Raw genomic sequence first — 15,506 nt, 5'->3', positions numbered from 1 at the left:
TGCGGGAAGATGGTCGCCGGGGCCGGGGCCCCGAGCCCCGAGTCCCACCCTCCCCGCCTTCTGCGGACGTCCCAGTACGGGGACCCCGCTCAGGGGGCGGGGGCGGAGGGAGGGGGGCCGGGGGAGAGAATGGAAGAAGGGAGCAAGCCGGAGAGGAGGGAAGCTGGGAAGGGGAGCGGGAGGAAGGCAGGGAGGAGGAACAAAGGAAAGCAGACCGAAGGGAGAGACCGCTTTGTGCTGCCCCCCTTCCCCCCACCCCCGGCAAAGCAGCTTTCCTTAGCGGGATGGGACAACCCTGGTGTGTGTGTGCGTGTGTGTGTGTGTGTGTGTGTGTGTGTTAGAAAATATTTTCCAGAGACACTGTCCGAATGAAGTGAGACCCTGGAGCTCTCAGGCTGAGGACCCCTGATTTCAGCGTGCTGCCCATCCCTAAACCCAGCCCCCACTTCCTCCTCCGGTCACTAAACCCCAGGGCAAGCCGAGGGGGCCAGAGGCAGCTCTTCCCCAGTCTACCTGCCTGGCCTAAGTCCCAGGCCCCCAGGGATCCCTGGCTAGCTGATGGGGTCAGGCCCAGCCCCCAGAGATGAGGGGAGGGGAGTCTGCAGCCTAAGCGCCACCTCTCATGAGTGGCTTCCTCCAGCCAGCAGAGAGGACACTGGCCGCCTGACCAGGGGCACCGTGGCACAGTCCTCCTCCCCTGCCTCCCCCTCTGCTCAGGCTAGAGGAGCGCCGGGCACCTTCCTCTTTGTGTGGGAGCGTTTCTGTGGCCTGGACGCCCTCCGCTTCGACCCAGGGGGCTGTCTGTCTCTCTGTCTCTCTGTGACACTTTGCCTTTCTCTGTCAGTTTTCCCAACACGCACAAGAGAAACAAATATGACAGAAAGAAGCCAAAAAAAAAAAAAAAAACACCTCAAAGAAAAAGTAGGACACCAAAATAGTTGTGTGACCTTGGGCAAGTCGCTGTCCCTCCCTGTCCCTCAGCTTCTTCAGGAGTAATAAGAAGGGCCTTCCTGCCCTGAAATCGGAGGGTTCCATGACACAGAGACAGGAACCAAGGCAGACAGACAGGAAGGAGAGGGAGACAGACACAGAGACGCAGGCCCACGCCAGGTCAGGGGTGCTGCTGACCCCTCTGTCCACTGAGCTCTCACTACTGCGCTGTCGGCCTCCTGTGAGCAGGGCGAGGCCTTGCCTTGCAGTCCCCAGGGGCCTGCACGGTAGGCAGGTGTAGGATAAACGCTCTTTGCCCGCGTGGGTGTCTTCGTTCGGGACTCCGAGACCACCCTCCCCGGCCCTCACACACACCTCACGCACAGTATCTGCAAACATCAGGATGCTGAAACCGCCAGCCACGGGAGGAGAGGAGAGCTGGGCCTCTGGGCCCAGGGAAGGCACATTTTGGATTCACAGCCAGTTTTCTCTCCCTCCTGTCATGGCCGCCATTCACTAGGTGGTGTCTCGTAGCAGTTCATGCCCAAGAGCCTGCGGCTCTGTGTAAAAAGGATGGCCTGGTCTCCATCTTGGCAAGGATGGAGTCGGTCCCCTCCCGCAGCCTAGGGGGTGGAACATGGCGTGGCTCTGCCCCAGCAGTGGCATGGCTCTGCCTGGTGTGGTGGCAAGGATTTGTCCCACGGAACCATCCTCGCTCCCATCCATCTCCCTCTGGACCGACACGAGCATGTCCTGTCGGGGCAAAAGCAAGGGGGAGTCCAGGCCTCGGGGCTCACAGGCTGTCAAGGTGCGGAGCAGCAGAGGCCCCTCCTTCTCCTCCCTGAGGCCAGGAGCCTACTTCGTTCCAAAGGATGGGGAAACCCACCCATCCCCCCAAGACCCTATGTCTCGAGCCAAAGCCACCACTCCTGCCCTGCTCCTGCGGCTCCAGGGCGTCACCCCTCTTCATGCCCAGACACCCTGCCCACCTTCGTGTCAATCAGCAGACACTGGTCCGGTCCTGGGTTCACCGCCTGGGGAGCTGGGGACCGGATTCAGGGCAGTCTCATGGCTTCCTGTGGACACCCAGCTCTGCTCAGGGACTGCTACCTCCTCCCCGTGCACCGTGTCCTCATCTGTGACACGAGATGCTGCTGCCTTCCTCCCGACCTCCAGGAAGGCCAGAAGGGCCTTGGCTGGCATGCCCGGGGAAGGACAGGATCCTGCCCTCCATCATCAGGCCTCGAATCTGGGCGCTGGCTTCCCCGCCCTCCCCGGGTCCGGCAGGTCCTTGGCTGTACTCCGTCACCAGTGTCAGGACCATCTCCTGGTGGCCTAACCTCTGGCCCCTTACCGCAGGAAGCTTTTGATGCCTCAGCTACTGCTCTGCCCTGGTGGTCAGAGGGATTTTTGCCAATCACTACATTCTGAGGGCTGAGATGTCACCTGAGTGAAGAAAATCAAATAGAGAAAAGAATTCATCTGCAATCCTTGAAGATGATTTTAGGGAAATTAAAACCAAATGGCAGCGGGCAGTGAAACACATGGATAAAACATCCATGGAGGCAACACAGGGACCTGACCTCCCGGATGTCTGGGATGCCGTCCAGGTCCAGGGTGAGCCCTGCTCACGGGATCTGAAACGCACCTTCTCCTCTGCACCTAGGACGGGCCCAGGAAGCCCTGCCCTCGCTCCTCCCAACCCCACACTCTGCCTCTCCACCACGTGTGCCTGCGGTGCACCTGCCTTACTGCCCGGGCCCCTCCTCCCCGACTGTGCCGAGCACCATGGAAACCTCCAGACTGACTACCTTCAAGTCCTGCTCCATAGACTCTATGTCCCCGCTTCTGCTCGCACCTGCCACCAACCTGAACTTCTGTGCCGTCTGCCGACCCACTCGGCCACGTCTGCAAACGTCGCTTTGCTTTCTCGAGACAGACGCTGGGCTTCCCCTTGAGGCCATGTCCCAGAGTCCCCCTTCCACTGGCCTCGAGGCCGGCTAGGACCCCTCCTGCCCCTGGTGGCTGCTTCAGAGCCCTGGCTTTGCATCTTACACACACGCGCGCACACGCACACGCACACGCACACGCGCTCGCACGGTGCCTTCACTCCTGGAGGACGCAGCTCCTGGCTCGCGGTCACTCCCGCCAGCATGGCTCCTGCCCTCTTCCTGCTGCTGCTTTTCAGGGTCTTCACGGATGTCCTTCTCCCGCCTCTGGCCTCAGTTCCTTGGCCGCCTCTCCTCCAGGGGTCCTCCCGCTCCGTCAGCCACTCGCTCCAGAGTCATCTCCTGGACCGTGTCATTCCAGCAGCTGTAGCTGCTCCCTCCGACATCACTCTCAAGCACCCCATCCTCTGACCAGCACCTCTCTTCTTTCCAGATCACTCTATCCGGTGCCCTGTGACTCCAGTGGAACCTCTGGTCCGTTTCTCTGACCCTCGCCCCTTGTTACAACTACACACACACACACACACACACACACACACACACGCACACGCACACACACGCACTCTTATTTTAAGTCACAGCAAAAAATACATAACATACAAGTTAGCATTTTGGCCTCTCTTGCATATACGCTTGACTCTCTTAAGAGTTAAATCCAGCTTCGCCAACTCCTCCCCTGCCCCCAGCATCTGAACGTGGCAGGAGAAAGACACACGACCACCCTGATCTGGTCTCCCTGTCCCTTCAGGAGCATGGACGGCTGCCCCACCCCCGCCCCCTCTACCTGAGTTTCTCTCATCTCCTCCCTCCTCCAACCTCCGACTCCTCCTCCGCTCCTCACTCCCAGCTGATGCCCTCGCTTCCGAGGAAGCTTTCAGAGGAGGCCCGTCCAGAGCCCCCCACCACCCTGCTGCTCCCCTCGGCCCCCACCTTCCTGCAGCTGAGTTATCTGTGCTCAGGTCCTAAGCTGCCATTCCCTCTCGCGCCCTCGGGGACTGCTCCGACAACCCTCTCCCACACCACCACACCTGGCATGGTCGGCCCCGCCCACCCCCTTTCTGGATCCCTCCTGTCGGCAGGTGGAGTCCTGACCCTTCCCTTATCTGCTCGTCCCCCCTGCTGCGGCCCAGTTGCAACGCAACATCTCAGAAGTGTTCTCTGTTCGCTCACTTCACAACCCCCGAGTCCCAGCCCCGTCGGGCACACAGCCCGCTGCCCTCCTGCAAATGCTCCCGTCCGGGCCACCAGTGAGCTCCGCGTCACCAAACGCCACCATCATCGGTTCTCAGGCATCGTCCTGCTTAACCGGCTGCGGTGTCCGACACAGCCGGCCACTCTCTCCTCTGGGAAACACTCTTCCCTTGGCGATGGGGCGCGTCCCTCTGGGCTCTCCCCCAGTCACCAAACGCCACCATCATCGGTTCTCAGGCATCATCCTGCTTAACCGGCTGCGGTGTCCGACACAGCTGGCCACTCTCTCCTCTGGGAAACACTCTCTTCCCTTGGCTCTGGGACGCGTCCCTCTGGGCTCTTCCCCGGCATCCCCGCTGCCCATTCTCGCCTCCTGGGCGGTCCAGCTCTGCTTCCCTCTCCACGCTGGAGCGCCTTGGGTCTCAGTCCTTGGTCCTCGTCACCGTCCCAAATCACTGCCTTGGTGACCTCGTCCGACATCCAGTCTCGTAGCTTTAAGTACCATCTATATGTCGACGATTCCCAAAGTTTTCCTCCAGCGCGGTCCTCTCTCCCAGTCCTTAGACGTGGATACGCAGCTGTCTGCTCGGAACCGGCCCCTGCTCCTGCGTAGATGAGCCAGTGTCGTAGGCCCACAAGGGGACTCCAGCTCTTCTGCCTCCGGCTTGGCTCCCTGCACACTGTCCTCACCCACTTGCAGGTGCTCAGGCCCACAGCCTTGGAATGACCCAGAATCCTGTCTTTCTCTCACACCCCACATCCCATCTGAAGGCAAGTCCTGTTGGCTCCGGGTCCAGAACCCGACCCCTCTCAGCTCTCCTCGCTACCCCCACCCCCATCCCTGGTCCAGTCTGAATACTGACCGGCTTGCCTCCAACCCGTCCCCAACGGGTTATTCTCAACATGGCCGACAGAGTGGTCCTTTAAGAGGGGGCCAGATCACATTGCTTCTCTGCTTGAAACCCGCCCAAGGACCCCCCACCCCCCATCTTATTCCGAGAAAGGGCTAGGGTCCTGCAGGTCCTAGGACCCAGTCCCATCACACTCCCTGTCCCTCTGTGGCCTCGGTGCCTGCCACCCCCTCATTCTTCTCTCTTCCCCGTCTCCGGCCTCCTCGTGGTTCTTCAGGAGTTCCAGACCCTTGCCCGCCTTGGGGCTTTGGGGCTTTGAGCCTGCTGTCCCTTCTGCTCAGGATGCTCTTCCTCCAGCTGTCCACATGGCTAACTCTCTCCATCGTAAAGTCTTTGTTCAAATGTCCCCTTCTCAATGGGGCGAACCGTCCACGCTCTGGAAGACCGCAGGCTTCTCCGCCGTCCACATTTGCCCACGCGCGGCACACCTGCCGCCATTTCTACGTCCCCTACGTACTTCTCATGGGCGCGTGTGACTCTTCTCCCCCCGGTTCGCACGTAAGCTCCAAACGCGCAGAGATCTTTCTGTCTTGTCCACGGAGAAGTCCCGAGTATCTGGCACATGCCAGAGGCCGTGCTATCTCAGAGGCAAAGCGAGCCCACGCCGAGTCGGCCCGGGGATGCCAGCTCGCTTCCCAGTGCTGGGTGATGTTACAGCCCGTGCCCATGTGATCATAGTGATCACAGCATCGTGGGTTTGAACTTTCACACACAGTAACCCACCTGATCCTGACCGACACACTACCAGGTGTGTGTGTGGGGGGGAGGGGGGCTTCCCGTTCTAAGGAGAAGGACAAGGAGGCTCTGAGAAGCCGTGGGACTGTGCTGTTACAGGGTGGCCTTGGGACTGCAGGTCCGTCTCCCAAATTCAAGGTCCTGGTTTTTTCTCCTTCATCTCAAGCTGCCTCCCCAATGTCCCCTGGTGGAATACCTGCCAGCTAGGAATAGTCACACGCGCACACACACACGCACACACACACGCATGCACCCTTCCACCTTCCCCACACGCTTGCCTTTTAAAGAACGAAATCGAGATCCCCAGAGGCCTCTACGTTGAAGCTGAATTACCCTCAGTTATCTTTTAAAATACACCCTTAAGAATCTCAAGCAGCTTGTTTCAAACACTCGAAATACGAATTCCAGAAAATTTGCCATCAAGGTGTCTAAAATAAGTTTTGATGCGTTTGAGCAGGTTCCATGAGGTCCTGTGTAAGAATTACCTTTTAGCCAATGTGTGTGTGTGTGTGTGTGTGTGTGTATAAAAAGCCCCTCGCTCCTGCGGGTAGAGCAGTGGGCCGTTCAGTGGCTTCTCTGGGCCTTGTGGATGGACACACGTGTGTGTCCGTGTATCTCCTGGGTGGGAAACACACACACGATCACCAAGCAGCCTGTTCCCTGCCTTCCCACCTGGCCACCCCAGTATGTGCTTCCTTCGGGAAAACGTGGTTACCTGGCCGTAGGCAGTCCCAGGGCCACCTCCTCCTGCCTTTCTGGCGCCACTTCGTGGCCATAGTTCTGAAGAACTCAACCTGGCCCAAGGAGAACAGGAGAAATGATCTGAGCCAAAGGCAAGAGGCTCCGTCTGTGCCTACAGGCTCACAAATTTATGGGATGGAGGAGAGATGGGGCCTGCCTACGACCCTGGATTTCACAGCCAAAGCTGGAGCAGCCTCTCCCGTGTCCCCATACAGCAGACTGTGTGCTTTACTCTTGGGCCTGAATAGTGTGATGACAGCCAGAAGCCCTCCGAAGACTCTCCGTGGATCGGGCAGCGGGAGGAGAGAGGAGAAGGCGTGTCCCCGGGGCCTGGACCCGCTTGCTGCCCCACCCCGGTCTCCACAAACCTCTGTATAACTAGTCCCCTCTAGGGTGCCCGTACCCCCAGATCTGGGCTCTTGCCCTGCCTATCGCAACCTGGTCTATCTCAGGCCAGGGCCGTGACATTGGGCTTTACCGCCCTGCCCGTTTCTCCAGTCCTTCCGAGGGCCTGTCCGCCTCCCCCAGGCCCTGAGCCCACTGCCCTGGCTGGGGTCTCTGCTGCTTCTGCAGAGTGGTGGCTCTGCGCTTGGACTTCTAAAGTCCTCTTGGCATTGCTACCATTTTGGGCGGGATAACTCCGTGTCGTGGAGGCTGTGTCACTGTCATACGGTGTTAGGATCATCTCTGCCCTCTATTCAGTAAACCCTAGCATCCCCTCTCACCCCTCTAGTGTGACAAGAATATCTCCAAATATTGTCCTTTGTCCCCGGAGGGTGAAATTGTCTAGGGCTGAGACCACGGCTCAGGAGTCCATCGTCGGTTCATCCCCGGCACATCCACTGAGTGACCATAACCTTGGACAAGTCCCTTGACCTGTCCAAGACTTATTTTCCTCATCTGCAAGACAGGGAGCCCCATGCCTGGCTCACCGGTGGACGGGAGGGTTCACGTGAGGCCGTGTGCGTGCAGAATTCGGCACAGCACCTGGCACGAGGTAGGCACCTAATGAACGGTCGCCACTGTTACCAGCCTCCCGGTGCTCTGCCTCCCGTCCTACAGCTCCATTCCCTGCGGGCTCCGCCGCCACCGCTCCGCTTACCTGCTGCCCGCCAAGCCCCAGCTAGGGGAGCAGCGAAGCCAGGGAGCCCTAGAGCCCTTCCCCGTCACAATGCCAGGAGGGTGCCTGCCAGCGGTCAGCCAGGAGGTTGTTCATAGTGGCTAATCATGTGGCTTTCGGAGCCCGGCGGGGAGTCCATATTCTATCCAAACCACTGGAAGCTTCCTTGAGCAAGGAATGGCCATTCGTATGTGGGCTGGGCCTTACACGGGCAGCCTGCATGTACCACCCAGAACCTTGGAAAGGGGCTTCCGGAGAGGAGGGCAAGGGGGACATTCAGGAGCCACCACAAGGAGCAAATCGACTGGACTTAAAGAAGACATCATAAGGCCGCTTGTTGGCCTAGGGAAGCTGAGGCTTGGAGATGCTGACAGAGACATCTGAAGGACGAGCAGGGGCTCCTCCCACCCCGTCTCCTCTCCCTCCGCCCTGCCTTTCCCCCGTTTAGTGAGCACCTACTAGGTGACAGCCTCAGGTGAAGTGCTGCTGACTCGCACGGCCTCAGCCCTCGGTGAGTTTGAGGACCAGAGAGAGACGGGTGGGGCCGCAGGCCTCCATGAGGGGATGGCCGGTGGGCGACGTCCACGTCAGCTCCTGCCCTAGGGCAGCTGCGGCTCTGGAAGAGCGAAGGACCAGTGCTATTGTCCCCAAGCTCTGAGCGTATGCTGGTGAAGAAAGCCTCCCACAGTGAGGCCTGCAGGCCCGGGGAGCTGGCCCAGTGGCTGGGTTAGGAGGGCGGGAGTCCCCATGGAGGAAAGGCGATCACCCCTAACAGCCACTTCATCAGAGGGGCTGTGGCCTTGGTGGCACAGCTGGCCTTGGTGGCAGCGATAGAGAAGCCAGCAGCTGCAGACATGCCAAGAGTTCCAGGGAGCTGGCTGCAGGGCGGCCATGGGCTGGCTGCCACATGTACAAGTGACACAATGGATACAGGGGTCTATGTGGCACAGAGGGGAAGGACGCCTCCCTCTGGCTCCACATAGTCCCACGCGAGGACAGCTAGAGACAGGTGAGGAGCCTGTGTGCCAGCAGCCCGGGACCCAAGGATTCCACAGTGGCAGAGAATCAAACTGTCGCCTGGGTCTTCCTGTTCTGGGTATGACCCAGGGTGACCTCCTGGAGGTTCTGGCCACCTAGAGTTCATCTGTCTCCCTCATAAGACGTGACTCCACATGCTGAAGGTGGCAGTCACGGCCCCCCTGTACTGGTTGAATTATGTCTTCCCCGCCAAGCCATTTGCTGGAGTCCTAACCTGCAGGACCACAGAACGTGACCTTAAAGATGTGGTCTTTACAGAGGTCAAGGAGTTAAGATGAGGTCACCAGGGTGACTCGGATCCAACACGACTGGTCTCCTTATAAAAGACGGGACATTTGGACACAGAGTCAGACAAACATAGAGGGTAGAGGTCATGAGCACACACAGGAGAAGAGAGCCGTCTGCCAGCCGAGGAGCCAGGCCTGGAACAGGTCCTTCCTCACAGCCTGCAGAAGAGACCAGCCCTGCCGACACCTTGACCTCAGACTTCCGGCCTCCAGACTGAGATGATGCATTTCTGTCGTTTCCGCCGCCCAGTCCGTGGTGCTTTGGTAAAGCAGCCCAGGCAAACCAACCCGGCCCCCAACACTGCTCTTCACTATCCCGGGGTTCGCCTCCAGGTGACCTGCTCGCCAGTCTGTGAACCACCCCATTGTCCCCCGCAGCCTTTGGGTGGCCTGGAGCCACTGGAAGCACCGCCCTCGGAACAATGTGCTCTGTTAACACAGCACAGGGCGGAACCCGGGGTCTGCGACTTTATCCCACCACTGACCGACGGGAGGAGACCAGCGCCGAGTCCTGTCAACCTCCCGGAGTCTCGGCTTCATCTTTAAAATGGGTATACTGTCATCTCAGTGGGTTACTGTCGGTAGCAAAATAGGAATGAGAAGACCTGTGATAATTCTCTTTGAGTCAGAGAGGACTGGCTGGTCACCACTTTCGTAACTAACTACCCTTCCCGCTCTCGACTTGTACTGAGCTCACCGTTAATTAAAAACCTCGATCCGCTTTCGACTTCGATGGTGCCAAGGCGTGTCTCTCCCTTCTCATCCTTGAAAGTTGCGTTCTTGGACTCAAGAACAGACACTTGTATTTCTTCCTGTTAATATTCATCTCATGAGCATCAGCCCGTTATTCTGGCCTGAGAGCCTCCGAACCTCGGTTCCGTTATCCGTTATATTTACCATCCTTTCCAGCTGCGGATCACTCATCGGCCCAGCGAGTGTGACCTCCTTTCTTCATGCATATCTTTACCGAAGCTATTGAAAACGGAATGGCACCAGGACAAAGCCCTATGTTAGACGATCTACACCCCTTCGGGCTTAGTCTTCCACTGGCGGCGACTTTACTGTCACAGGAACATCCAGGGATGTGGAGTGTCACACTGGTACTTTCAAATCGGTCATGGCACGAGTATCGGCAAAGGATACAAATCGGAGCTCAGCAACCCCTTCTCGGCCTGTCCAGAGCTGGTTTTGGAACACCTACCGGCACACCACTACACGCAGCCCGTGCGTATGTGCCATACTCAAGATATGGGGGGGACTTTGTCACGAACACCTCCGAATGAACGCATAGGTCTTCACGGAGCTTAATAGCCTACAGAACAGTTCAACACGTATTATATAATCTGGTTCTTTCAACATCCCCGTAGTTAAAGGTCTGAATATTACGACACCCGTTTTAAAGATGAGGGACGCAAGGTTAATGATCGACTCAGAGCCAGACAGTGAACTAGTGTCACAGGTAGGGCCGCTGCCCTGGGTTTAAACACAGACAAATTGAGAGGGGGTCCCACAGCAGCCTCGGGCCCTTCCCATCAGCTGTACATCTTTGAGGATTAATGATCATTTCTTCTCAAAATGGGGTCCCCGAATGATGCTTGAGAGGGACGTCCTCAAGTTTTGACAAGACTTTGACAATGACATTGCGTTCTGTTTATGTCACTGATGACAAGAGACTACCGTAAGTGACAGCGGCGTAAGTGACAGCAGCTCTTAACGCAATGTTTCTAAAACTGCGGCCCACTGACGCCTGGGGGCCTCCAGATCTCAAGGTGGGAAATGTTGATTTAACGTTCTGGGCCTGAGGCACAGAATGACAGGGTGAGGGGAGACCAAGGTGGAAGGCAGACAGCTTTCGCTTGGCCCACACTTGTCTTAAACACTCTTAAAAACCTTAAAAATGGGGAGATTTCACATGAAAAGCCAGATTTCCAGAATGTCTTAAGAAACAGAAAGTCTGCCAACATAAGCCCACCGACGCCTTGGAAAGGTCAGACGGGGCTGAGGGGGGCCTACCCTTTTTGAAGGGGCAAGGATTCTCCAAGCCACCCCTTCCTCCATTCTATTTTAGGGGCCACAAACTCTAATGCCTCTAGGGACCCAGCAATTAATATAAATGAGTGATCTGGGCTTTGAACAAGATGACAATTAGCCTTTGACCTCTACTCAGTGCTAGGGCCACAAGGGGAACGGCTGGGGCCTGTATGAAGGACTGGTTGTTTTGTCCCTCTGAGGCCACCATAGTTTGGGTCTAGGAAATAAAACCAAGGAAAAGGGTAAGGTGATTTGTTTCAACAGAGAGAGAAGAAAGTGGTAGGGTCAAAGGTCATTTCTAGGTCTGGATTTGAGCTTCGTTCAATGTCACTATCGGCAACGTGGCCGGCCCCACCCCCACTGCAGAGGGGACTCTGGTCTCTCGTGTCTCTGTGTTCGCAAGAAAGCTTCTAATCTATTCCCCTGGAGAGAAGACTCTGGAATAATCCTCTGCCACCTGTCCTCACCCTCTTCCCCTTGGGCGGGGCGCTGTCTCATAAGGTGGCGAGGGTCTGACACCTCCTAGTTCCTCTCCTGGGTGGGCCGAAGGTGATGTCAGAGCCATCGCTGACCCCTCTGAGCGAGTCTGCCCGCAGGAAGGAGCCCATCTCGTCCTGTTCCCAAAACCTGGTCAGGCGTAGGGTCTTGCTTTCTACATCCGGGGCTCAGATTCGAGCCTCTTTCTTTAGTCCATCTTCTCCTGCAATAACGTTGATAAGTCCCTGCCATCTGGGCCTGTTCCTCAGTGAGTTCAGGACCTGGGGGGTAAGGTGGTGACGGGTCTCTCCCTACACTCAAACTCACATGTTAGGCATATGTGCTGATGGAGGTCTTTATCTTCCTATGAGGATATTATCCTTACGCCTAGGAACATGACACTGTACGTGATTCCCGATTTGAAACAAACCTTCTCACTGCCTGATATTTATCTGAAACATTGTTGTAAATATCAACATAGAGACTATTTCCTGGAGGCAGGCGATGTATTCCTTTCATTGTTCTAAATTTTATCTTTGGATTGAGCATGATCAGCAATATTTCTATGGCTGCCCAGCGCTGCGTGGGCCCTTGTCTTACCCTAGGACACTGTCGCGGGCAGTTGTTAAGGACCTTGTTTAACTTTGCCAGCCAGTGTCCCCTTTATATCACCACACAGGAGAGACTTCTCGGGGTTTCAGGGCCAGAAATCAGTGTTTCTGGGCGAACGGTTGGATTTTGTTGTATGGACCGCGTAACTGCTCATACTCCTGGCCGTGTGTGTGTGTGTGGGGTGCAGGGGGAGGGGCCGGGGTCTCTGGGCTTGCGTGCTGCGCACTGACCTCTCCTTGGCTGCATGTATCTCCCCTTCCCGTGTTCCTAGCGCACCCCGTTTCCTCCGCGTATGCATCTTTGCAAACGACCCCCCATCCTTCTCGGAATAAGGTGGAGCGAAAGTGCCTCTTCCTGCATCTTCTCGCCTCCGTTCCGCCCCCCCTCCCTCACAGCACGCTGGTCCTCACTCCAGGCCCAGAATGCTCTTCATTCCGGATGACACGGAGACGACCCGACTTTGTAAATTCTGGTAAAGGCACACGAGTGGTGCGCATGCTCAGGAGACATACTCTCGAATTTCCTGGACGTTTAGTTCACAGCTTGGGAAGCAAATCAAGAGGCTGGCCAGGCTGAAGTTAAACGACTATTCTCCTGGAAGGTCCCTTATGAGCTACTGAAGGTCCACACATGGCTCGCCAGCACGGGACACTAGGGAACACAGCCACGGCCCCCACAGAGTGTCCCTCGGCTGAGCGCCCACCAGAAGCAGGCTGACCCTTCTGGCGCAGCCATTTAAGAGGGTTCAGACTCCAGCCAAACTGAGGGCCATTCGCTCATCCCATGTGTCTGCAGCTCAGCCTCCTTCCTGTGCCACCTCCTCCCGGTGACACCTCCAGCTCATTACCTCCGCCACTTAACTGCTCACTGACAATGAGCTCTCACTTGCAATCACACCCCGGAGCCTGCAACTGCACACGCTGAATGAAGGCCAATTTTATGTTAATGGGACTCCCAAATAAACCGCCAGAGACTTCCCCCAGCACCTCTCCCCTCACCCCCTTCATCACATGGGGTGGCTGGGGCTCCTGACCCCCCAGGAATCACAGAAGAACCTTTGATTCACCTCGTGACTGGGGGCACTTGGGCACCAGGTGTCACTAGGACGTGCCCACTGTCTCCGGAGCCTCGCAGGCCCCAATCTCCTCAAGCCCCCCTCCCCTCTGCCTACCTGCAGGGTGACCCCCTCCTCGGGCAAGGCCTGGAGCAGCCCAGGGCACCCACCCACTGCTGAGGAGCTGCTTAGGGCTTACCTCAGCGTGCCCCACATCGGCCACAATATATGAGGACTCACCACGTGGGGACCTGGGTCTGGAGTACCTCCCAGGGGTCTCAGCTGCCTCCCCATCAGCCTCTCTCCCCCACGGGACCTGGCCTCCATCCTCAGACACCCCAGAAGTTTAGAGGCCCCCAGGAAGAAAGTGTTTGTACACGAGCTTACGTTTTCCCTTTAGAATTCTGCACTGCGGACCCAGCCCCACAAACTGAGGGACAGAACCACCCTCGGCCCGAGGCCGTGGGTAGGATTGGACCTTCCTGCCCCTCGCTGCATGTTTCCATGGTGACCAGCCGTGCTCACTGCCACACAGTGCTGCTCCATCCTCTGGGCCCCCAGGCTCCCCAGCAGCCTGTGCCTGTCCCATTTTGCCCCGGGCACAGCCCAGGGGGTGGCAGGGGTCAGGACAGCCCTGGCCCTCAGAGCGGCACCAACAGGAGGGCGAGTTCCCAGCCACTTCTAAGAAGGAGAAGCTGAGAAAGACACTCTCGTTGGCCCACCCTTGACCCTGGCACCAGCTGGCCCCACCCTCCTGTTCTCGAAAGGCCACCACAAATTGCCCATCAAAGGATTTCCCATGCCTCCCTCCTCAGAGCCCTGAGGCCTGAATCACTGACCGTGGCACTTCCTGTGGGACGGCCTAAGTCAGCTCCCCCTGCTGACTTCCTGACTGGGGTGCAGGGACTGGGTCCCACAGCACCCAGCCTGCTGTGGGTGAGGCCACCATAGTGACAGGCAGGGCTGGGCAGGCAGAGCACAGACCAAACCGCAGGCTTCAGACTCGGCTCCGACCCCTCCCCACAGATGAATGGGGCTTTCAGGGCTGGTCTTTCCACCCCGTGCCTCAGTGCTTCCTTCTGGACCAGGGGGACTGACATGGGACCAGCCAGGCCTTCCTCACTCTGCCAGGAGGAGGCTCAGGAGGGTCCAACTCACGTGCAGTGAGCCCGAGAGCACCTCTGAGCCCCTCTGAGCCCCAAGCCAGCCTAGTGGCGGTGCAGGCCTGGCTCCCGCCAGAGGCCACGTGACAGACTGCCGCTACCGCCCCTCCTGCCAAGAACAGACCGGGCCCTGGGAGGCTCTTAGAGGGTTGCCACAGCATGCTTGGGGGAGGTTTCTATAGCCCAGGTTGTGCCAGGGGTCAGCACGTTCCTCCCAGCTGGCCGGGAGCATGTGTGTGCACGGTGTGCATGCGTGTGTGAGCACGGGGGAGGGGAGGAGATGTGTGTGTGTCTGGTTGTCTGTCAGTGGGGAGGAAGTGGAACAAGCCAGTGCCCCAGGCCATTTGCACCTGCACCAAAACCGTAGCCCCAGGCTCTCCTGTACCTGGCTCAGGCTGGCTTTGAGAGGTGGGACCCAGGGACAGACGCCAGCAGGGGCTGGGCACGTAGCCAGAGGACGAGCGAGGGCGGAGGGAGATGTCGGGGGTCTGGCCAGAGGCTCCAGCTGTGGCAGGGCTGAGACGAGGCACTGCCATGGGTCCGGCTGGGGCAGAAGTGTCAAGAGGAGGCCACGGAGTGTGACCAGAGGCCGAGAGCCGGCCACTCTCAGTGGGGCCTCAGGGCCCTGCTTCTGGGCTGGTCGGGGAGGCAGCACCTACCTGGACCACGGCAGGTGGGTGCTGAAGGCCTGGAGTCATAGGTGGCAGGGTCCTGCAGCAGGGGAGTCATCCAGTGCCTCCTCGGTGCCCGGGCCCAGAGCCCACCGTGCCTGCAGCACCAAGCGCCATTCTAAGCAGGGTCTGAAAGGAGAGGGCGGTGGGAGGGATGAGCCAGACCCTCAGCCCCAGCGGGCCTCAGGAGGCCGGTGAAGACACCTGGGGGGGCCGCTGTGTGGAGCACCTCCCTAACAAGGAGGTCTGAGGAGGGTGGGAGGTGCGTAGGAAGGGACCAGGACTGAGAGGCCTCAGGCGAGGACCAGCCCGGGCTGGGTGCACAAAAAAGACATGCAGTGGGAGCCGGGCAAGTGCAGGAAGCCGTCAGAGACCGGGTCCCACGGGACGCGCTGGGCCAGACACAGAACCCAGGCGGGAAGTCACGTTCTGCAGACTTGGCAGGAGGTGGGGAGAGAGCTGGGCGTTAGAGGTGAAGGGCATGACCGTCAGACCCAGATGACTCCTGGTCATCCTCAGACGCCCTGGGAGAGTCAGCCTGGCTCCCTCTCTGTGTGCACAGTCTTCCTGACCCCCGTCCTCCCGCGGGCCATGGG

The 15,506-nt window shown here is 58.4% G+C and overlaps 1 protein-coding gene across 1 annotated transcript in view; it reads right to left on the bottom strand.

The window, feature by feature from the left end:
- SMARCD3 (SWI/SNF related, matrix associated, actin dependent regulator of chromatin, subfamily d, member 3) overlaps positions 1–15,036 on the bottom strand; it is a 27,795-nt gene extending 12,759 nt beyond the window's left edge. Inside the window, exon 1 of the mRNA XM_015596187.2 lies at positions 14,899–15,036. Within this exon, the coding sequence (XP_015451673.2) occupies positions 14,899–14,937 (39 nt within the window). The 5' untranslated portion in view covers positions 14,938–15,036. The remainder of the gene's footprint in view (positions 1–14,898) is intronic.
- Between the last annotated feature and the right edge of the window lie 470 nt (positions 15,037–15,506).

The sequence above is a fragment of the Pteropus alecto genome, unplaced genomic scaffold (genome assembly GCF_000325575.1).
Source record: "Pteropus alecto unplaced genomic scaffold, ASM32557v1 scaffold48, whole genome shotgun sequence".
In the NCBI taxonomy this organism is placed as follows: Eukaryota; Metazoa; Chordata; class Mammalia; order Chiroptera; family Pteropodidae; genus Pteropus; species Pteropus alecto.
This window is presented reverse-complemented; position numbering and strand designations above follow the sequence as displayed.